Source organism: Lissotriton vulgaris, chromosome 1_1 (genome assembly GCF_964263255.1).
Source record: "Lissotriton vulgaris chromosome 1_1, aLisVul1.2, whole genome shotgun sequence".
In the NCBI taxonomy this organism is placed as follows: domain Eukaryota; kingdom Metazoa; phylum Chordata; class Amphibia; order Caudata; family Salamandridae; genus Lissotriton; species Lissotriton vulgaris.
The window spans coordinates 1,123,004,536-1,123,021,598 of NC_141685.1; the positions used below are offsets into that span (position 1 = coordinate 1,123,004,536).

The following is a 17,063-nucleotide window of genomic DNA, read 5'->3' on the forward strand; positions in this document are numbered from 1 at the left end:
TGTAATGCACCGTTTGCTACCTCTTGTATTTGTTTGCTCACGATTGTCACTTTTGCCTCATGTAACTTGTTTGCTTTTGTAATTTGTTCACTTGTAATGTTCTCATGTATCTGTTCGGTTCCTATTGTGAAGCGCTCTGACACCTTTGGGTAAAGTCCGCGCTATATAAAAATGCATAAAATAAATAAATAATAAATAAATAAACATCATTTCACTGTGAGGTGCAGTGAGACAGCGCTGACGTGTGTATGGGGAGCACAGACAGATAGGGGAGCAGCAGCAGACAGACCGAACCTGTCTATATCTGCTCCCCCGTGACGTAGGGGGTACACAGATCGACGGGGGTCCGCACATGGATAGAACACGGCTCCCGTGCAGTCTGTTTACGTTGTGTTGAAACGTCACCATTCTGTAGTGTGCTTTTGATCGGTGTTTACAAAGAGGAGGGAGGGGGCTGTTTGGGCACTGCTGGCGTGTCCCTAGCGGGGGGCGGAGGGTGTTGGCGTGACAGTAACAGTACCTGCGGCCGGGGGCTGTGGGCGTGCTCAGGCTGTGGGCGGGCCCCTGTGTCTCGGTGGGCCCTGCCTCTGGGCGGGCCCTAGCGGTGGGCGTGTCCCTTACACCGTGGCATGGCCGCGGTTGGAGGAGTATTCCTTCCCCTCCCACTCCCAGACAGACCTTCCCTCTTGTACCTCCTCCCCGGTGGGCAGTTTACTCCTCGCCGGCCTCGGTGTCTCTCTCTTTCTGCCCTCACGCGCCACCATGGCTCACCTCCTGCCTCTCGCCCCTCGGGGGCTCCTCCTGCTGCTGCTCCTGTGCGCGCCGCAGGCCCGAGCACAGAGCGAGGGGGACACTCAGGCCCAACTTCTCATCGAGACCCAGGTGAGTGAGGGGGAACAGAAAGACCCTTCTCCACACATGGAGCGCTGCACCTGCCCCCTCCGACTCACAGCAGGGGCGCTGGGACAGCGCCAGATACGCGGCCCTACTACTGCCCCATCTACAAATGCAGCACTGTCCCACCCACACTTGCAAAAGTTCATCCTTCCTGCTGACAGCTGTTTCCCGCCTGGGATCCTCGAGCCACAACAGCTTGATGCACGCCTGTTGTACTTCCCCATCCAAGCCTGTAGCATTGTCACACATTTACACCTATAACACTGACCACCCTAACTGTAGCAATTACTACTACTAAGCTTGTGCCCCCGACCTAACCTACAAACGTGGCACTGCACCCCCCTTGATTGCCAGCTGTTTTCCTCTATGGCTGGGGTAATTAGCTGTACAACTGCAGCCCCAAACCTATGCCAGCAGCACTTCCATGCATCTTCACCTGCAGCCTTGCCCACCATGTTCACCCGGAGCACTGACCTGCACTTGTAGCACTGCCAGCCATACACACCTGTGGATCTGCCCTCTGATCTGCACCCTCAGCACTGCTCCCTCCACCCATGTGGTACAGCCCACCACAAATACTGCCCAAATATACACTTTAGGCTCTGCCCACCAAGCACACTTCGAAAAATGTCTACTGATCTGCACATTTACTACAGGACTACATGTGTAGGACGAAACAAGCAACTCACGTGGCATGGCCCACATCCATACACACCTGTGGCACCACCACTCTATCTGCACGTGCAGGACTGACACACGGACCCACACATCTAGCACTGATTCTCTAGCCTATATCCGTGGTACGGGTCCCTCCAATCCTGCAGCATGGGACCCATCTACACGTGTATCAAAAACCCCGCCTTACCAGTGGCAGTGACTTCCCTTTCACATCTGCAGCACGGCCCTCACTTACACTTGTAGCACTGCCCATCATATACACCTGTAACACTGCTCACCATGGTCTCCTGTGGCTCTGGCATTGAAGAGCCTCCCTGTCCCAACCACACACACATCGTGCCCGCTCACCCTCAGTCCCCCCAAATCCAGCTGCCACTTTCTGAACTAATAGCACCTCCCTTACCCACGCCTACAGCACTGCACCCGCTCACTGAGGCACCAAAAATTCAAACCTGTACCCCTGCTCCCAACCCACACTTGTCCCATTGCCTCGTCTACCCTATTACCATTGGCCCTACATCCACACACGAGCACTTCAACCTGTTCACATGCCCTGAAACACACCTGCAGCACTACCTTCCCCGTGCCTGGTCCAGTCCCCCCGCTGTCACTGCTCCCCTCTAATGTCTCACCTCTTTCCCTCACAGGTGAAACCAGACTCCTGCTCTGAGACCGCAACCTGGGGGGACACGCTGCACATACATTATACGGTGAGATGTTTTGTGATGTGTGAAATTGCACCTGCTTGGCTGCTCCTGCCAAGGAGAAGCTCTCTGTTGATTTAAGGTGGAGAGGCAGCTCCAAGTCTGGCAAGCGGTTGCAGTTTTGTCTTGTGTGCTCAAGCGCCTGGATCCTGCAAGCTTACGTGCAAAAGCCCCACGGCCTTGTAAGCTCTGGCATGGGCTGTCCGGCCTTTGAGAGCTATGATGAGGTGACATGTCTGCTCTGTGAGCTTAGCTGTAGAGGTCCCTGACTAACCTGGGGTGAGTAACACCTCCCCTCCGCGGTATGTGCGCTTTTGAGGTGAGACTACCTCTGTGGATTTGGTGGAGGCCTTTGAAGGCACCAGTGTTTGCGTCTAGGAAGCAGCTGCTTGGATAACTGGAGTACGAATGTGCCACATATGTCAGTGTGTTTGGTATAACACAGTGGTACAGACCAACTATCACTTGTAATTACTACAGATTAAACACTACCACAGTCCTTGTTATTAGGTTCTGCTTCTCATCAAAAAGCTCGATAAGTAGCTTTGCCTCTCTAGATCTCAGACAGCTGAGTTTGAGTGCAAAATCTGATGCGTATCGCATTTCTGACGTCAACATCAGCTCAGACGCAAACACTGCAGTTTTCATGGGCTTCCAACAACCATGATCAGTACAGATGAAGTTCCACATTATAGCTCATAGATAATGGGGCACACCTCCCCAGTCAGCAGCCTGAGCCAAACTCACTCAGACCTGAGCCCTTACCTTACACCGACTTTAACAGTAATCCGTAACTATAGTCTAGTCATTAGCTTTACCCAAAGACTAACCTTAGCTCAAACCCTACTGTAACCCTTACCTGACACCTCAACCATATTCCATAAACCAGATCATTGACATAATATTGGAACCAACAACATTGTGACCAGAAATATTGTGTCAAAAATATCAGTTTCCTATACTTCTAATGGTAAGTACAGAAATATCCCCCAAAATATTGTTTTTCACTAACATCGGTAAGAGCTATACAAAGATATCATTTTTGAAATATATATGTTATTTAAAACAGTAGGATAGGGAAAGCGTTGGCCTGTGGAGGGAATACATTTACTATTCCCACTCCAGCCTGTGCATCAGTAGGGAAAGCGTTCGACTTCGGAGGGCTACAATTTGCTATTCATCCACCAGTCTGTGCAACAGTAGGGAAAGTGTTAGACTTTGGAGAGATTAAACTTACTATTCCCACTCCTGTCTGTGCAACAATAGGGAAAGCGTTGGACTTCAGAGGGATTACATTTACTGTTCCCACTCGAATCTGTACAACAGTACCCAAAGCGTTGGACATTGGAGGGGTTACATTTACTATTCAGACTCCAGTCTATGTAACAGTATGGAAAGTACTTCACTTTAAACACAAAACATATCTAAATTACTCTATTAATTTACAACAAATATAACATTCTTAATGGAAAAATTATTAATACCCCAAAAATAACATATAAAAATAAAAACAATGAAACATTTCACATGATTATTAAACAATTTAATAACAATAAAAAAGATGTATTACTTAATTAGCTTCTCACACTATACGCCCACAATCTTAGCACCCACACTTAAAATATGACTGAACTACATAAGTATAAGACAATTAACAATCAATTAAAAATAATTATTAATACATTAATATATATTATTAAATATTACTTTAATACCTTCCCACCCTCTGCGATATAGAACCGAACCGCCCACATCTAATGTATACCTTCGGAAATATATTTATGCATAATTCACCTAATTAATCAATTACATAATTATTATGAATTACTAATTATTAATTCATTATTACTTCATTGACTTCCCATCTTATACCTCTACAAAGCCAACAAACAGCACCTAATATATAACAAAAACTATAATTATTACACAATTTGCATACTTAACAATCAATTAAATAATTACAAATCATTAATTAATGGTGAATTAATTATTACTTAATTAACTCCCCACCCGATACCCCCACAAACTCAGCAACCCACACCTAGTGTATAAGTTGAAAATATAAATATTACACAATTTACATAATTATTAATCAATTAGATAATAATAAATTAAAAATTAATTGTTGAGTAACTATACTTATTTAACTTCCCACCCTATGCCCCTGTAAACCTAGCAACCCGCTACAACACTATAAATTACTATTAGCAATTAAATAAAAAAATTATAAATCACTTAAAATTACAAACTATATTTAAAAATATTAACAATTATACAAACAATAACAAAATTAATATGTGAACTAAAACACATAAAGATAATTGAAAAACAATTGTTTGACAAATATATGAACAAAGATATTCTTGATAGCAATATTACTTACCTAAAAAAATCAATATTCTTGATAACCATATTTCTGCAACACAATTTATTTTGCAGATATTTCAAAACCTCGATAATTCAAACTCAATATTGTTTCAAATACTTTCGAAACCTGATCCAAACTCTAACTCTGAACATCACTCTTCAACTTTCCTTATTCATAACTCTCACGTAACCCTAAACCTAACCATAACTAAACTCTTTACCATACCTTAACAACAGCAACAATATCCAATTCTCTCCTATGCAGACAAAAATAATATGTTGTAATGACTTGCATGTACTTTTCTTTTTGGTGAATTGTCATTGTGGCAGGAGTTCCTGTTTGTAGTTGTTGTTCTAACAGAATTTGCTAGATTCATAACTTGATATCAACAAGATATGCTCTCTAGTAAATTAGGCTGCATATCACAGCAAGCTTAAAACGTGGCGAGCACCCCTTTTACAGAGTGTTGACTTGGCCAGAGCTGCATCTAATAGCAGAGACCATGGATATGCGGGCGGTACTTGTAGGAGGGCCAGTCAATTACTTTCTATACTACCCACCAGCACAGCCCTTCTTCCTGATTTAAGATGGAGATCAAAAGGCGGAAGTGTGTGTTCTCCATGGTGGCTGCAACAAACTGCTGATGTTTTCTTGGTTTGATCAATAAGGATCAAAGAGTGACTGACATCAGGGCAGATTCTCAGTAAGTAATCCCCCTGAAAAAGATGAAATCTTAACTGGGTGGCTAAAATTGCATTCCCAGGATCATTCAAATCTTCTCAAACATCAAATTTGTATTTCCAAACTGATTAACAGGTGCATGGTCACAAACCTGTGCAAGGCTCTCACATATAGTTGAGAGGATGATCTGATTGACAAGCTTACAGACAGAGAACGGGTGGTCTCTCTTACAAACGTCTGGAGTTTTGGTGGTTCCAGCTTCAAACTTTGTTTGATCCATGTTCAAAGGTACCGGTCTGATTCTTTCAATATTCAAGTTACACTGAAGTTGGTAAAGCATGTTTGGTTGATGCTTCACACAAGATTGTTGCGCAGCAGTCACAATGTCATATCCCATAGCAGCTGGGACCAAGAGCTTTGGAAAGACTATCCTATTAAAACATAGCAAGAATTAGTTGGTCCCCTTTTTGAGCCTGACCCGTCATTGCGCAAGGCAAAAGTTGTCCACAGTATTACATGAGTGATGCGGAGGTCACTTGGAGCATGCTCATCTTCTGAACAATAGACTTTGGGCTTGGTTTTTTCAAGTATAAGCAATTTTGTCAACTTGTAAAACCTCTCAGAGAGGCTCTTCAGTACTCCAAAAACCAGCCTCAGCAAAAAAAGCCTTCAAGGTGTTATCAGTATTTATTTATTATTTATTAATTGAATTTATTAAGCGCGACAGCTACCCCTGAGGGTTTCCCGGCGCTAAGAGACAGATCGACAACATAAGGCAGAAGATTTAGAGATCGAAGAGCCAGGTCTTCACCGCTCTGCGAAATCGCATGTGACAGTTTTCCATCCGTAGGGCCAGCGGAAGTGAATTCCACAGTCTGGGTCCTAAGTTCGCAAAGGAACTACCGCCCATTCTGGTAAGTTTGAACTTAGGTACATTAAAGAGATGATGGGATGAAGAATGGAGAGCACGAGTAGGAAGGTAGGGGCTGACAAGGGCCTGAAGGTAGAGGGGTGCTGATCCGATTTTGATCTTATGCATAAAGCTCAAAGCTTTAAATTTTATCCGGTTTTCAACACAAAGCCAATGCAGCTCTCTCAGGCGTTCTGTAATGTGGTCACGTTTATGACAGCCACAGAGAAGCCGAGCTGCAGCATTTTGTACCAGCTGAAGGCGCCGTGTGACGGCCTTTGAGGACCCCAGATAGAGGACGTTGCCGTAATCCAATCTGGAGGTCACCAAGGCATTCACAACAGATCTCTGGGTGTTTTTGGGGAGCATCCAGAATATTTTACGCAGCCATCGTAGAATGGTGAAACAGGTGTCGGTATATAAGTTGGGATTCAGCAAAAACTGCATACCACTCTAGAGTGTGACCATAGCAGGCACAGTAACTGCAGCAGGTGAGGAGGAATCTCACTGCATGGTGATGTGTCCTTGGAGAGCCCAGCCACATGTACCCCGTAACCTAGAAATAAATTCAACGATGAGCTTTCAAATATCAGAGCATGCCTCAAGACTCTGAGTATCACTCTGCCTTCTTTGCCGTCAAGGTTCTACCTTGGAAGTACTGTACAGAGAAGCTGAAACAACATTACGGTCCATTTGAGTCCACAAGCCCTCCCCATCTCAACCACCATGACGTATTCACACATGCTTTTACAACGCATGCCTTTACAACGCGGGCAATACAACAAACGTGTCTTTACCACGCATTGCATTTCAACTCCAGTTGTTACAACGACTTGCATTGGGGAAGCGCTGGACTTTGGAATAGTATATTTTACTATTCCAACTCCAGTCATTGCAACATTAGGGAAGGTGCTGGATTTAAAATCCAACAATACGTTCCCCGAAGCAAGTCGTTGTAACAACCTGCATTGTAATGGAACGCGTGGTAACGATGCATTCATTGTAGTGTCTGTATTGTATTGGCACTGCGTAGTTCTATCTGCGTTGTAAACGCTGTTTCCTTGACCACCATTTGCGAAGCTCAAGCCAAGACATTGCTCTAGTTCTAAAGGACAACAGACACCACTGTTAGGGTGCACCACCAACTTGGGCACGCACAGTGCATGGGTCTTCGCACCCTTCAATCACTCTCAAGTGTATAAGCGTATTTATAAAGCACAGACCTAATTACAAACTAAAAGAGTCATGTACAAGAGTGTGGGATATAAAGAAAGAATTGGGGTAGGGTCTGGTCAGTTTCAGAGCACTGTCTGGTTAGATAGCCGCTCCTAATGAATGTAGTGTCATTTGTACACCTGACTGTGTCCTAATGCTGTGGCTGGTGACACTTGGACAACAAGAATATGGCAGTTGTGAAGGTACTTGCCCGTCTGGGACTCAGTGCCTGCCCATTTCAAGCGCTGCGCGGAACAGGCCCAGGTGCTCCAAAGCGCTTTACCTCTCATGGCTGGGTTGTGGCACATCTTGTACCTGAAGGGCTGCTTCTCTGATACTTTCCAGTGAACCCTGCCCCATTGACCAGTATTAACAGTATAGTACCAGGGGAACTTTGTATGCATACATGGGTCCCTGGTCTGTTATGCAAAATTTTACCAGATGAGACATGCTGAAGTGTTTTCTAAACCGTACAAAACCCATGCCCTGGTTTTCTGAACACTTCAAAAACCCAGGCCCAGGGGAGAATGTTCTGGTTGTTCATAACTGGTAAACTGGTAGGTGAAATTTCATGGAGAGTCTCAAAGAACTGCCATCAGGATTCCTGCTTGCAACCAAGCACCCCTGCCCTCTTGGGCTTCTAGAAAGCTGCTGGAGAAGTGGGGACTGTCTCAAATGAATGTTAACAGATTCACAATGAACCCTGCCCCGCACCTCATTAAATGTTTGTCAGAACGTAGATTTCGATTTATTTTCCGATCTGTCTGTTTTTGTTGTTACACATTTTTTGTACAGTACAAACATCACCAGTTCCTTATCCATTTGGTGCTTTGTGTTCTCTTGGGCAGACACATGTCTGTGATTGTGGAATTACCCAAAGGAGGGTCTCCGGTGCCTGGCGCCCTTTGAGCAATCTATGGGGATGAAATTACGAGGCCCCTTTCCTTATTTACAAATTGATGGTGTGCCCATGGGGTAAGGCGACCAAGGAAAATAATTACTGTGTGACAGTGTATTTTGTGTTTTGATATTGATATGAGGCATGATGGTGACCTTTTGTTTGTGTTCTGTGCATGAAGTAATAAATGCTTAAAACATTTTCCCACTGTTTCTGCGCACTTCAAATGTGTTGTCCTCACACACTTTACTGTCGCAGTGCGTTGAATTTGATTATTTCTGTCTCTAAGCTAACCCGCCCTTCTCTTCCTGCCACCCAGTCATGCATTTCCTGTTACCTGCTATCCGTGGTCATATCCTTCTGGGCTGGGATTCCTCTACTCCAAAGCTCACTTTGAGCCAATAGGCCTATGGCTGGGAAATTGGTTGACTTGACCCTCCCTCTGAGACTACTCTCCTCCCAGAGCGGCTACCGCAAGCCGCTAACTAAAGGGTGAAGGGGTTAAGGGTGTCTTCCTGTGGCATCATCCCTGTTAGGGACAGATAGGGCCTAGGTCCAGAACCCTGCTTCTTGACCTTATCTTCCCATAAGCCCTTTCTCTCATTCCATTCATTAACCTTTTAGTTATATCCCTTCCACAGTATTACCTGACTACCATCACTATTAGATCTGGGAGCGCCAGTTGAGCGCTATGTTGGTTCCAACAGGTCACTTGTGGGTGGAGGGGAAACATCATTTACAACGAAGGCAATACTACGCGTGACGTTTACTACGAGGCACTTACCACGTAAACGTCTTTTCCACGCGTATGCCTTCCACGACCGTCTTTACCACGCAAGTGGTGTTCCTTCCAGTCGTCCAGCGTGTACGATCTGCTTGGGCTTGGGGGGCTGGAGGGGGGGGTCTCCCCCCCCCCCCCAAAAAAAAATCATTCCAGTCGACCAACGTGTGTGGGTATGGGGGGGGGCTGGGGGGGGTCTCCCCCCCCCCAAAAAAAAACGAGCGGGTTAATAACATTAAAAAAAAAGGAATTCAGTGCCTCTGACGTTAAAGGAAAGAGCCTCCCAAAAGACGTCTTAATAGAAGTCCTTCTTTAATTTTGGTAGACGTGTTTTGAGGCTTGTTTCAGTGGTGGATAGAAGTAAGGGCTGCTGGTGAAAGGCGTGCAGGTAAGAACATAATCTATATTAAAAAGTATATATATTTAAGCGCACATTAAAGAAACTGAATTTAAAAAGCACAGGTAATTTGTTGTTTTAAAAATCGATGTATTGGGTTATGCAGTTAGACATATTTTATTTAGCCTATCACTATCATTATGTAGATTTCAATGACGGGACGTTAGATGTTTCATAACGTTTTTTTTCTCGAAGTAAAATCCTACGTTCTAAAAAGCAGCGTGGTAAAGCCACTTGCGAAGTAAAATTCGCGTGGTATTGTCATGCGTGGTACTTGTTTTCGTGGAATAATCATATATTCGCATTTATACCCTGACTGCCTGTAGCGAGGGCATTTCTGGAGGCTCCCCTCTCACTCCTGGATTGACTCTGTAGAGCATTTACCATGGTGGCCTGTAACCAATGGATCTCTGTGCGCTGCTCTGCTGTCACAGCTGATGGACTACAGAGAGCATATATCCTGTATACCCTGACCGCCTGCATCAGCGCATATTTGAGGGTTGTTGCTATGACGCTTCCGGGTGAACTCTATAAAGCATTAAACCTGGTGAGCAAATCATGAATTCTACCTGGCACTGCTAATTGTAGGGGGTATAAGGCTGAATGTGCCTCATAGTAGCTGGATGTTAGGCCCCAGTTTCCTCCATTTGTGATTTGATGCATGTGCGGGTAGTCTGGGTGTCCTTTGTTTGTGGGCCTGCACAGCTGTTCTTGATGCATGCTTGTGGGTGGCTTCTGTGGCACTCCGGGTGGGCTCTGCAGATAACCAGTGCTCCCTTGGTTTGCTTCTCTCCTTCTCCCGCGTGACCTCTGTGCAACGTTTTACCCTTCTTGCCTGCAACCAATGCTTGCTTTTGTGGATTGCTCCTGCCACCCGCCCCTCAGCGGACCCCTTTACACCATCCATCTTTACCTCCCTTAACAAGTGCACTCCAGTAGGTTGTTGCTCTGCCCCTTGGAACCACTCAAGAAGGGGATCCCTTTACCTGTCCAGACCTCATGCAGCTCTTTCTCTCAGCCTGCTCCATTTCACTTCAGGCATAAACACAGTCCATGAACACGAGGAGCCTATTTCAGTATTCTGGCATGAAACCAAAGACACTTCCCATGTAGGCGAAACTCATAGTTTGTGCCGTTAACAGAACACGACAGTAACATAATGTAACGCTCAAGGGTTCTGACCTTCACTTCTATTCCTTAATTATAAGATTAGGTCCAGGCACCACTGTCAGGACAAGAGCACCACTCTTGTCATCATGCTCAACGCAGAAACACACACATAGCCGCAGAGCAAGTCAGATCTTACAGCTAAGCTAATCCCTGTCCTGAGTTCTGGTGCTGCTGCACTCCAGCACGTGACATTGGGGGGCTATATAAATGTAAATGTAATACAAACAACGAGGGTCTGTAAAGTGAGGGCTTTCCTAACAGTCGTGTAGTATTGTAATTGATATATGCTTACCACCACTATGTAGGGTGCTGAAGTGTTTGCCCACATGGGTTCCATGCTACACCATGTTAGTTGTATGGTTGGAAGGGTGTGTTCTTTGTTTTGATTCTTGTGACGGGCTAATCTTGCCCCTTCAGACCTCCCTTAGTGTGAGATGTATGCCTCGGGTTTTCACCGGGTAGTGAGCACTCTGTAGGGGAGGTCTTGGCACTTTGGTCATATGTCGCTCCACGTAACCCGTGTCAGCTAGGGCAGTTTAACCAGAGGCCTTAGGAAAGCTTAACATAGTGCTTAGCACTTTTTTTGCGCCTGAGAGTCAAACCACCCCACAAACCGATATTTTTTAAGCTGATTTTCCTGATGGTATTATGTGCTGTATTCAGTAATTCAGGTAATTACAAAGTCCTGTGTATTTGGGACGAGGTTGCCTCTTTAATGTCCATATTTACTTAAGCGCTGTGCAGGTGCAAAGCGGAGTAAAGCCTTGCATGGTATTTACTATCCAGTGCAAAAAGGTTCCCTTTTCCCAGCCCCAAAACTGCTTTGTGCAGATTTGCATCAAGGGGTCGTTACTGGGGCATATCAGTGAAACCAGCCATAGGATTCAGGAGGGCGACTCGCGATTTATGAAGCCCAAAATTGCTTTATTTTAGCTGTCTCTACCTGACATTGCCTCTGCTTCAATTTGTGAATGGTTAAAATACATCACCCCGATTTTTTTTCTCCAAAATCCTACAGTTTTAAAATGTTGGCAAGTTAGGGCCTTCCTGTGGGAAGCGGGATTGGCTCTGAAATCTGGGCGAGAGGTCTGTGAACTGGAGAGAGGTCTGTGGGAGCTGGTGAGTGAGCGGGGATATTTTGAGATGGGAGTATATGTAAACTAAAGTGGATTATTGAGAGTAGAGTGCTAGTGTTTTTTGGGCTCTGTATACTTGCATTGCGTGGCGCTACGCTGGGCACTCTGAGCCCAAGAGGCACGTAGCTGCGGTTTCTGAGCGCTAGATTGAGAGGTTTTGTGAATGGTGAATTCTTCGAGCACGGGTCTGAGTGGGGAGTTCTGCTGTTTCTGTTATATAGAGCGAGCGACGGAGCTCTGCAATCTAGAGACGGAATCTGGAGGGGCTGCGGGTGGCTGTGGGGGTGATACCGGAAATGTATAAGAAAAAGCGGGGGTTTGCCCGGGTGCTGCTGAAGGGGCCCCAGGGAACCGGTCAGATGGTGATGCCTTGAAGAGATTGTTCAGGGTTAAAACTACAGTTTGGGAATAACACGTCAGCACTGAACAGAAGAAGGAGGGAGAGACGCACACTAGGAAAGAGAGTGGGAGGGATAAACTAATGGGATACCAGCAGAGGGTGAGGGAGTTGTGGTAGTTAATATATGCTCTCCTTTATTTTTTGTTTTTAAAGTTTGGCAATACTTGTCTGAAGTACGTGCCCACAAAGTGCTCTGGATTATTATAACGTACAGAGCAGTGGGAGAGAAAGAGAAGAGACTAGGTGCCGGTGGCAAAGAGGACGCTAGGGGGCGGTGAAGGGGCGGAGAGAATGGCGGAAGAGGAAAGAGTGTGGGCGGGAAGATGAGAGAGGGCGTTTACAAGGCAGAAAGAGGTGGGAAGAAGTGGGGCCTGAGGTTAGAGCAGCGGTCGAAGTTCATTTACTACAGCATCTCAACTGTGATACTGTGCGCAAAGGGGGCGGGGTGAGTGAGCGTGGAGGCGGGGTCAAAGACTTGGCTAAAAACAAAAACACCTTTTTTTTTTTTTAGGTTTTTCACCATAAAAGATAACGCACAGCTTAAATAAATATAAATGCAAGTTAAGTTAATCTGTGGGATATGCACTATTGTACTTTATGAAATGTCTGTTAGTTAATGTATTGCAGAGGTCTGTGTCTGTTATCAGAGCCAAAGCATTGAACCCTGATTGGTGCAGTGGAGAATATTGACTTGTGTATTTTTAGTTCTAAGAGGTCTAGCTCTGTGACAGAAAGCACAGCGAATATTTAAGTCATTATTTTAAACTTGCATTACACACAGTATAAGATAGGATCGTACAAAATGCGCAAAAAGGTTTAAGATAAAAAAGTGCTTCCAAAATGTAGATTTTAATAATACCAAGACTGTACATATTGCAGATTTTTTTTATAACTCAATTCACAGCTCAGCTGGTAACTCATTTGCAGTACTACTGTAAAAGAATAAATCTATGTCATCAGGGCGCTTCAAGTGATTCCATCAACTAAAGCCAATACCGACATCTGGGCAGCCTTTACATTTGCAGATTAACCAGTTGTGCACATTTAAATTTTTTTTCAGGCAACTGGCCTCCACTTGCAGGAAGGTTTATTTAGCTGTCTGCCCCTCCCTCCATTCCACAGCACACCTCCTGCCTTACTCTGCAGCTGAAGGATTTCAGCTGTCATAATTAACCGCCCCACAATGGTTATCTTTTCACAACAAATAGGGAAACTATATTTCTTAAATTTAAAAAGTATGGGCACAACGATCCTGCCCACTTTGACTACTGGGTTAGAGAAAGAGGAGGGGGATCAGACAGCAGGGAGAAGACAACTTGAGAAGCTAGTGCCTTAAAGCAGCTCCTTTGTGATTCAGAAGCCTGTGAGAACTAAACATCTGGTGCCGCAAGCAGCCTGACATCATAATATCTTCTGTTGAACGCAGTACAAAGTACTTTATTGGTATTACAGGTCCTACAGTAACTAATATTCTAATCCCAGTGTTGGCCGTTTCAGTTGCCAGGACTTTTTTAGGTCTATATTTTATTCTTAGTGTTTTTATAGCCACATGAATAGACCCGTCTGCTGTGCTGCTTTTGGTAGGCTCCTTAGGTGGATGCAGTTTTTCTGATTATTTATTTAGCAATTGCATATGATGCATAACCAATGCTTTAAATGGAAACATAAAAGTGCAGGTACTCACTATTTAGAGTACCTGATTGCTCATGAGAAGTGCTGATACTCTTCAAAGTCATAGAAATGCAGCCTCCAAATCATAGGAGTTCTACTGGAAATGTAAACATGTACAGTCTGTCAAGCATAGGGCAGTTGAGTGAGGACCAACACGCTTCAGTATCGGCTGCTAGGCTCCAGACTACCGCGGGCATTAAATTAGAGAATTAAGGAGCTTTGACTATCAGAACAACATAGGAAAAGACTTTTGAACCATGTCTCCAGACCTTACATATTCTTCCTCGGTGACATGTGGAGGGGGTGAACAAAGTGTAGACATCTGCGGAACCAGTGGCGTAACGCAAAGTGATGGGGCCCACTGCAGAATGTAAGGATAGGGGCCCTGACTCCCATATTTCACAGAAATTCATAGACCTTGGGCTGAATGAGGTATCCTTATAGGGTTGTCCCTCACCCCGTTCCGTAAAGGCCGCAAGAGCCGGTGTTAATGACCTCTTTGGAACATAACACCAGAAATTATTCAGAAACAAAGTGAGGGGTTAAAGAGGGAGCAAGACGGTGCCCATAAAATAGGATTTGTGTTAGCTAATTTTTTTAGGTATGGCTTTAGGCAAGACCTTTTGATTTAAAAAAAAATATTTATAAAGGGCTTCCAGCCCTCTTCATCCACTGATCTGTTGCTGTGTCATTCACGTGTTTCTCCCATGCACTAAGGCATACAGCATGGGGAACTGGATCAGCTTACTTCAGCCATTGAATATGCTGACTGTGAGTGACAGCACTCTGCTCTTTCACAAGGAGCACATCCACACACAAAGTAGTCCCCTTTAGTGTTAGGGACTACTGTGGCAATATGCGCCCTTTGAAACCGAAATATCTTTTGCTGTCCCCATCATGTTTTTTATTTATTAGTGAGGTCCAGCTGCTTCCACAGCCATGTTTTACAAAATCAAGGGTAAAACAGACAAGCATTGTTAAAGCCAAAAGGCAGGCAGCCAACGCTGGACCTGTTGGCTTTGTCCATCCTTGAGTTGACAGTGGGACCAGTATGGACAGTGGGAGGAATGGAGTTCCACACGTGAGGTGCCCAGCTGGAGAATGTCAGATTCATTTTGGATTTTTCATTGAAGACAGGGATCTCAGGGAGAAGTGTGTCAGAACTACGTAGAAGGCGAGATCCTCTTGATCCCTTCTGTTTCTTAGCCAAGCAAGGTAGAGTGAAATGAATGGTCTGAATGAGCACATTTATGGACTATACAAGCTGGTTTGTAGATGCATCTGCCCTCTAAAAGCAGGTGTTAGTAAATCATCGTAGAGCTGCGCCGTGCTGTGAATGCCCAAGAGTGCTCTAGAGCTATGCCAGATTTTCAGGATATATAAGCGCAGGATAAACTTCCATACAGTGAGTTCAAATGGACATTGGTTATGAAGACAGCGCTGATCCTGCGACATGGATCCTGTCATCATGTACCTAGGTTGGACACCTCTGATACAGTAATAGTTTGTGTTTTCATATAGTGCTTTATACCGAACGTATACCATTTTAAAGTGCTGTAAATAGCAGGTGTTAGCAACACTCAATTTAATGCTACTCAATGTACCTACCCCGGAAGGATGGACGACTGAGTCTGCTTTGCTTGGACTCAAACTCTTGATCTGCAGCAGCACTTCACTATATTTGTCCTGCAGCAATCTATGACTTCAATATGCCTTAGATGTTCCTTTGTATTGTATATATTCTGTTCTGTAACATGCCAAGATATATTATAGGACTCTTTTCTAGTTGAGCGGAGTATTATGTTTTGTCGTTATTAGAGTATGTTATGTTTTGTTGCATGTTGTTAGGATACATTTTCTGCCTCTCCGTAAGGAAGTGGGGCATGGAAGGGACGTCTGCTATAGCCCCGGCCTAATCTAAAATTCTGGGTCGGATTAGTCCAGCGTGAGGAATACTAGCTGATGAAAGTCACCAAGCCCCTCTATATCTTGTAGCAGGACGGTGCTAAGAATTCTAAGAGAGCACAGGTCCATGCAGTAGAGTTTGTTAGTCAAATATACACAATGTAGAACCAGACTTCGTTATTAAAAGCAAAAAGTAAGAAATAAATAGGCTGCATGTCCCTGTTAAATGGAGTTAATGGAAGAAACAAGGAATGGATAGATTACAATGCAGGGATGAAAGGAAATGTCTACGAGCCGAGGAAAAACCTGGTTTGGAGGCATAAATGGAAAGGTCCTTTCCTTGGAAGCCAAAGAAACTCTTGGGCTGAAGAGTGCCACCAAGGCCTGGTACGGCCTGCCATGCAGTAATATCCTTGCTTTGGAAAACCCAGGCTGAGCCCTTGCCCTTCGTAAAAATATCCCTTATTGGTGGATTTCCTGTTGTGAAGGACCATAGTTGATCCTGCACATATCACACACCAGGGCAGACGCGTTGCAATGTCATATGCAAATACCACAACACCCTGATCACATGACAGGTGCTTTCAGGCTCCAGCCTGCAATGAAAATTTGGCCTGGCATGGACAGCACCCCATGCAACCGACTGCAGTGCAAGTCTAGCCCAGTGAAAGACTGAAGGCCATAAAAATGGCAATAACGTTATTTATCCAGCAGTTAGTGTGCTTGGTGTAGGTACATAGCCCGCAGTGAACTTCCACGATGGCAGCCAACGTTTACCTGTACCCGAATCAGAGCATTGGTAGTTGGGGGTGGCAGAGCATAACTTAATATGTAGGTTTTCCAAAACTGGGTCCAAATCAAATTTTAATTGAAGCAAGAAATATTGCATCTTTGTCCTGCTTCCAGTGCAAAATGTGTGTCATTTTATAGAGTAAAAGACTGCCAGAACTGGTGCATTCCGTAGGACAAATTCACTGTCCTTTTTGTGCCTGAATTTATATGATTTCTCCCATATCTACGGAGCGGCAAGACTTCTGGTTTGTGCTCTGGCAAATGGTTGGATGCATCCTGGACTATCAGAAGTCTATACTACAAAAGTCGACCAAGCCTACAGTGAGAGAGGGACAGCACTCGCAGATCCAGCCACTTGATAGTTTGGCGACATTGGCAACACAACTTGAAACAACAGACACCACCGAGCAGCTTCCACGAGAATCCGCATTTTTAAAATAACCCACTAATTTTGCTTAGC

The 17,063-nt window shown here is 44.7% G+C and overlaps 1 protein-coding gene across 1 annotated transcript in view; it reads left to right on the forward strand.

Annotated features, from left to right (window-relative positions):
* The first annotated feature begins 604 nt into the window (after positions 1 to 604).
* FKBP11 (FKBP prolyl isomerase 11) overlaps positions 605 to 17,063 on the forward strand; it is a 52,821-nt gene continuing 36,362 nt past the window's right edge. Inside the window, exons 1-2 of the mRNA XM_086963725.1 lie at positions 605 to 882; positions 2,223 to 2,285. Of these exons, the coding sequence (XP_086819851.1) occupies positions 763 to 882; positions 2,223 to 2,285 (183 nt within the window). The 5' untranslated portion in view covers positions 605 to 762. The remainder of the gene's footprint in view (positions 883 to 2,222; positions 2,286 to 17,063) is intronic.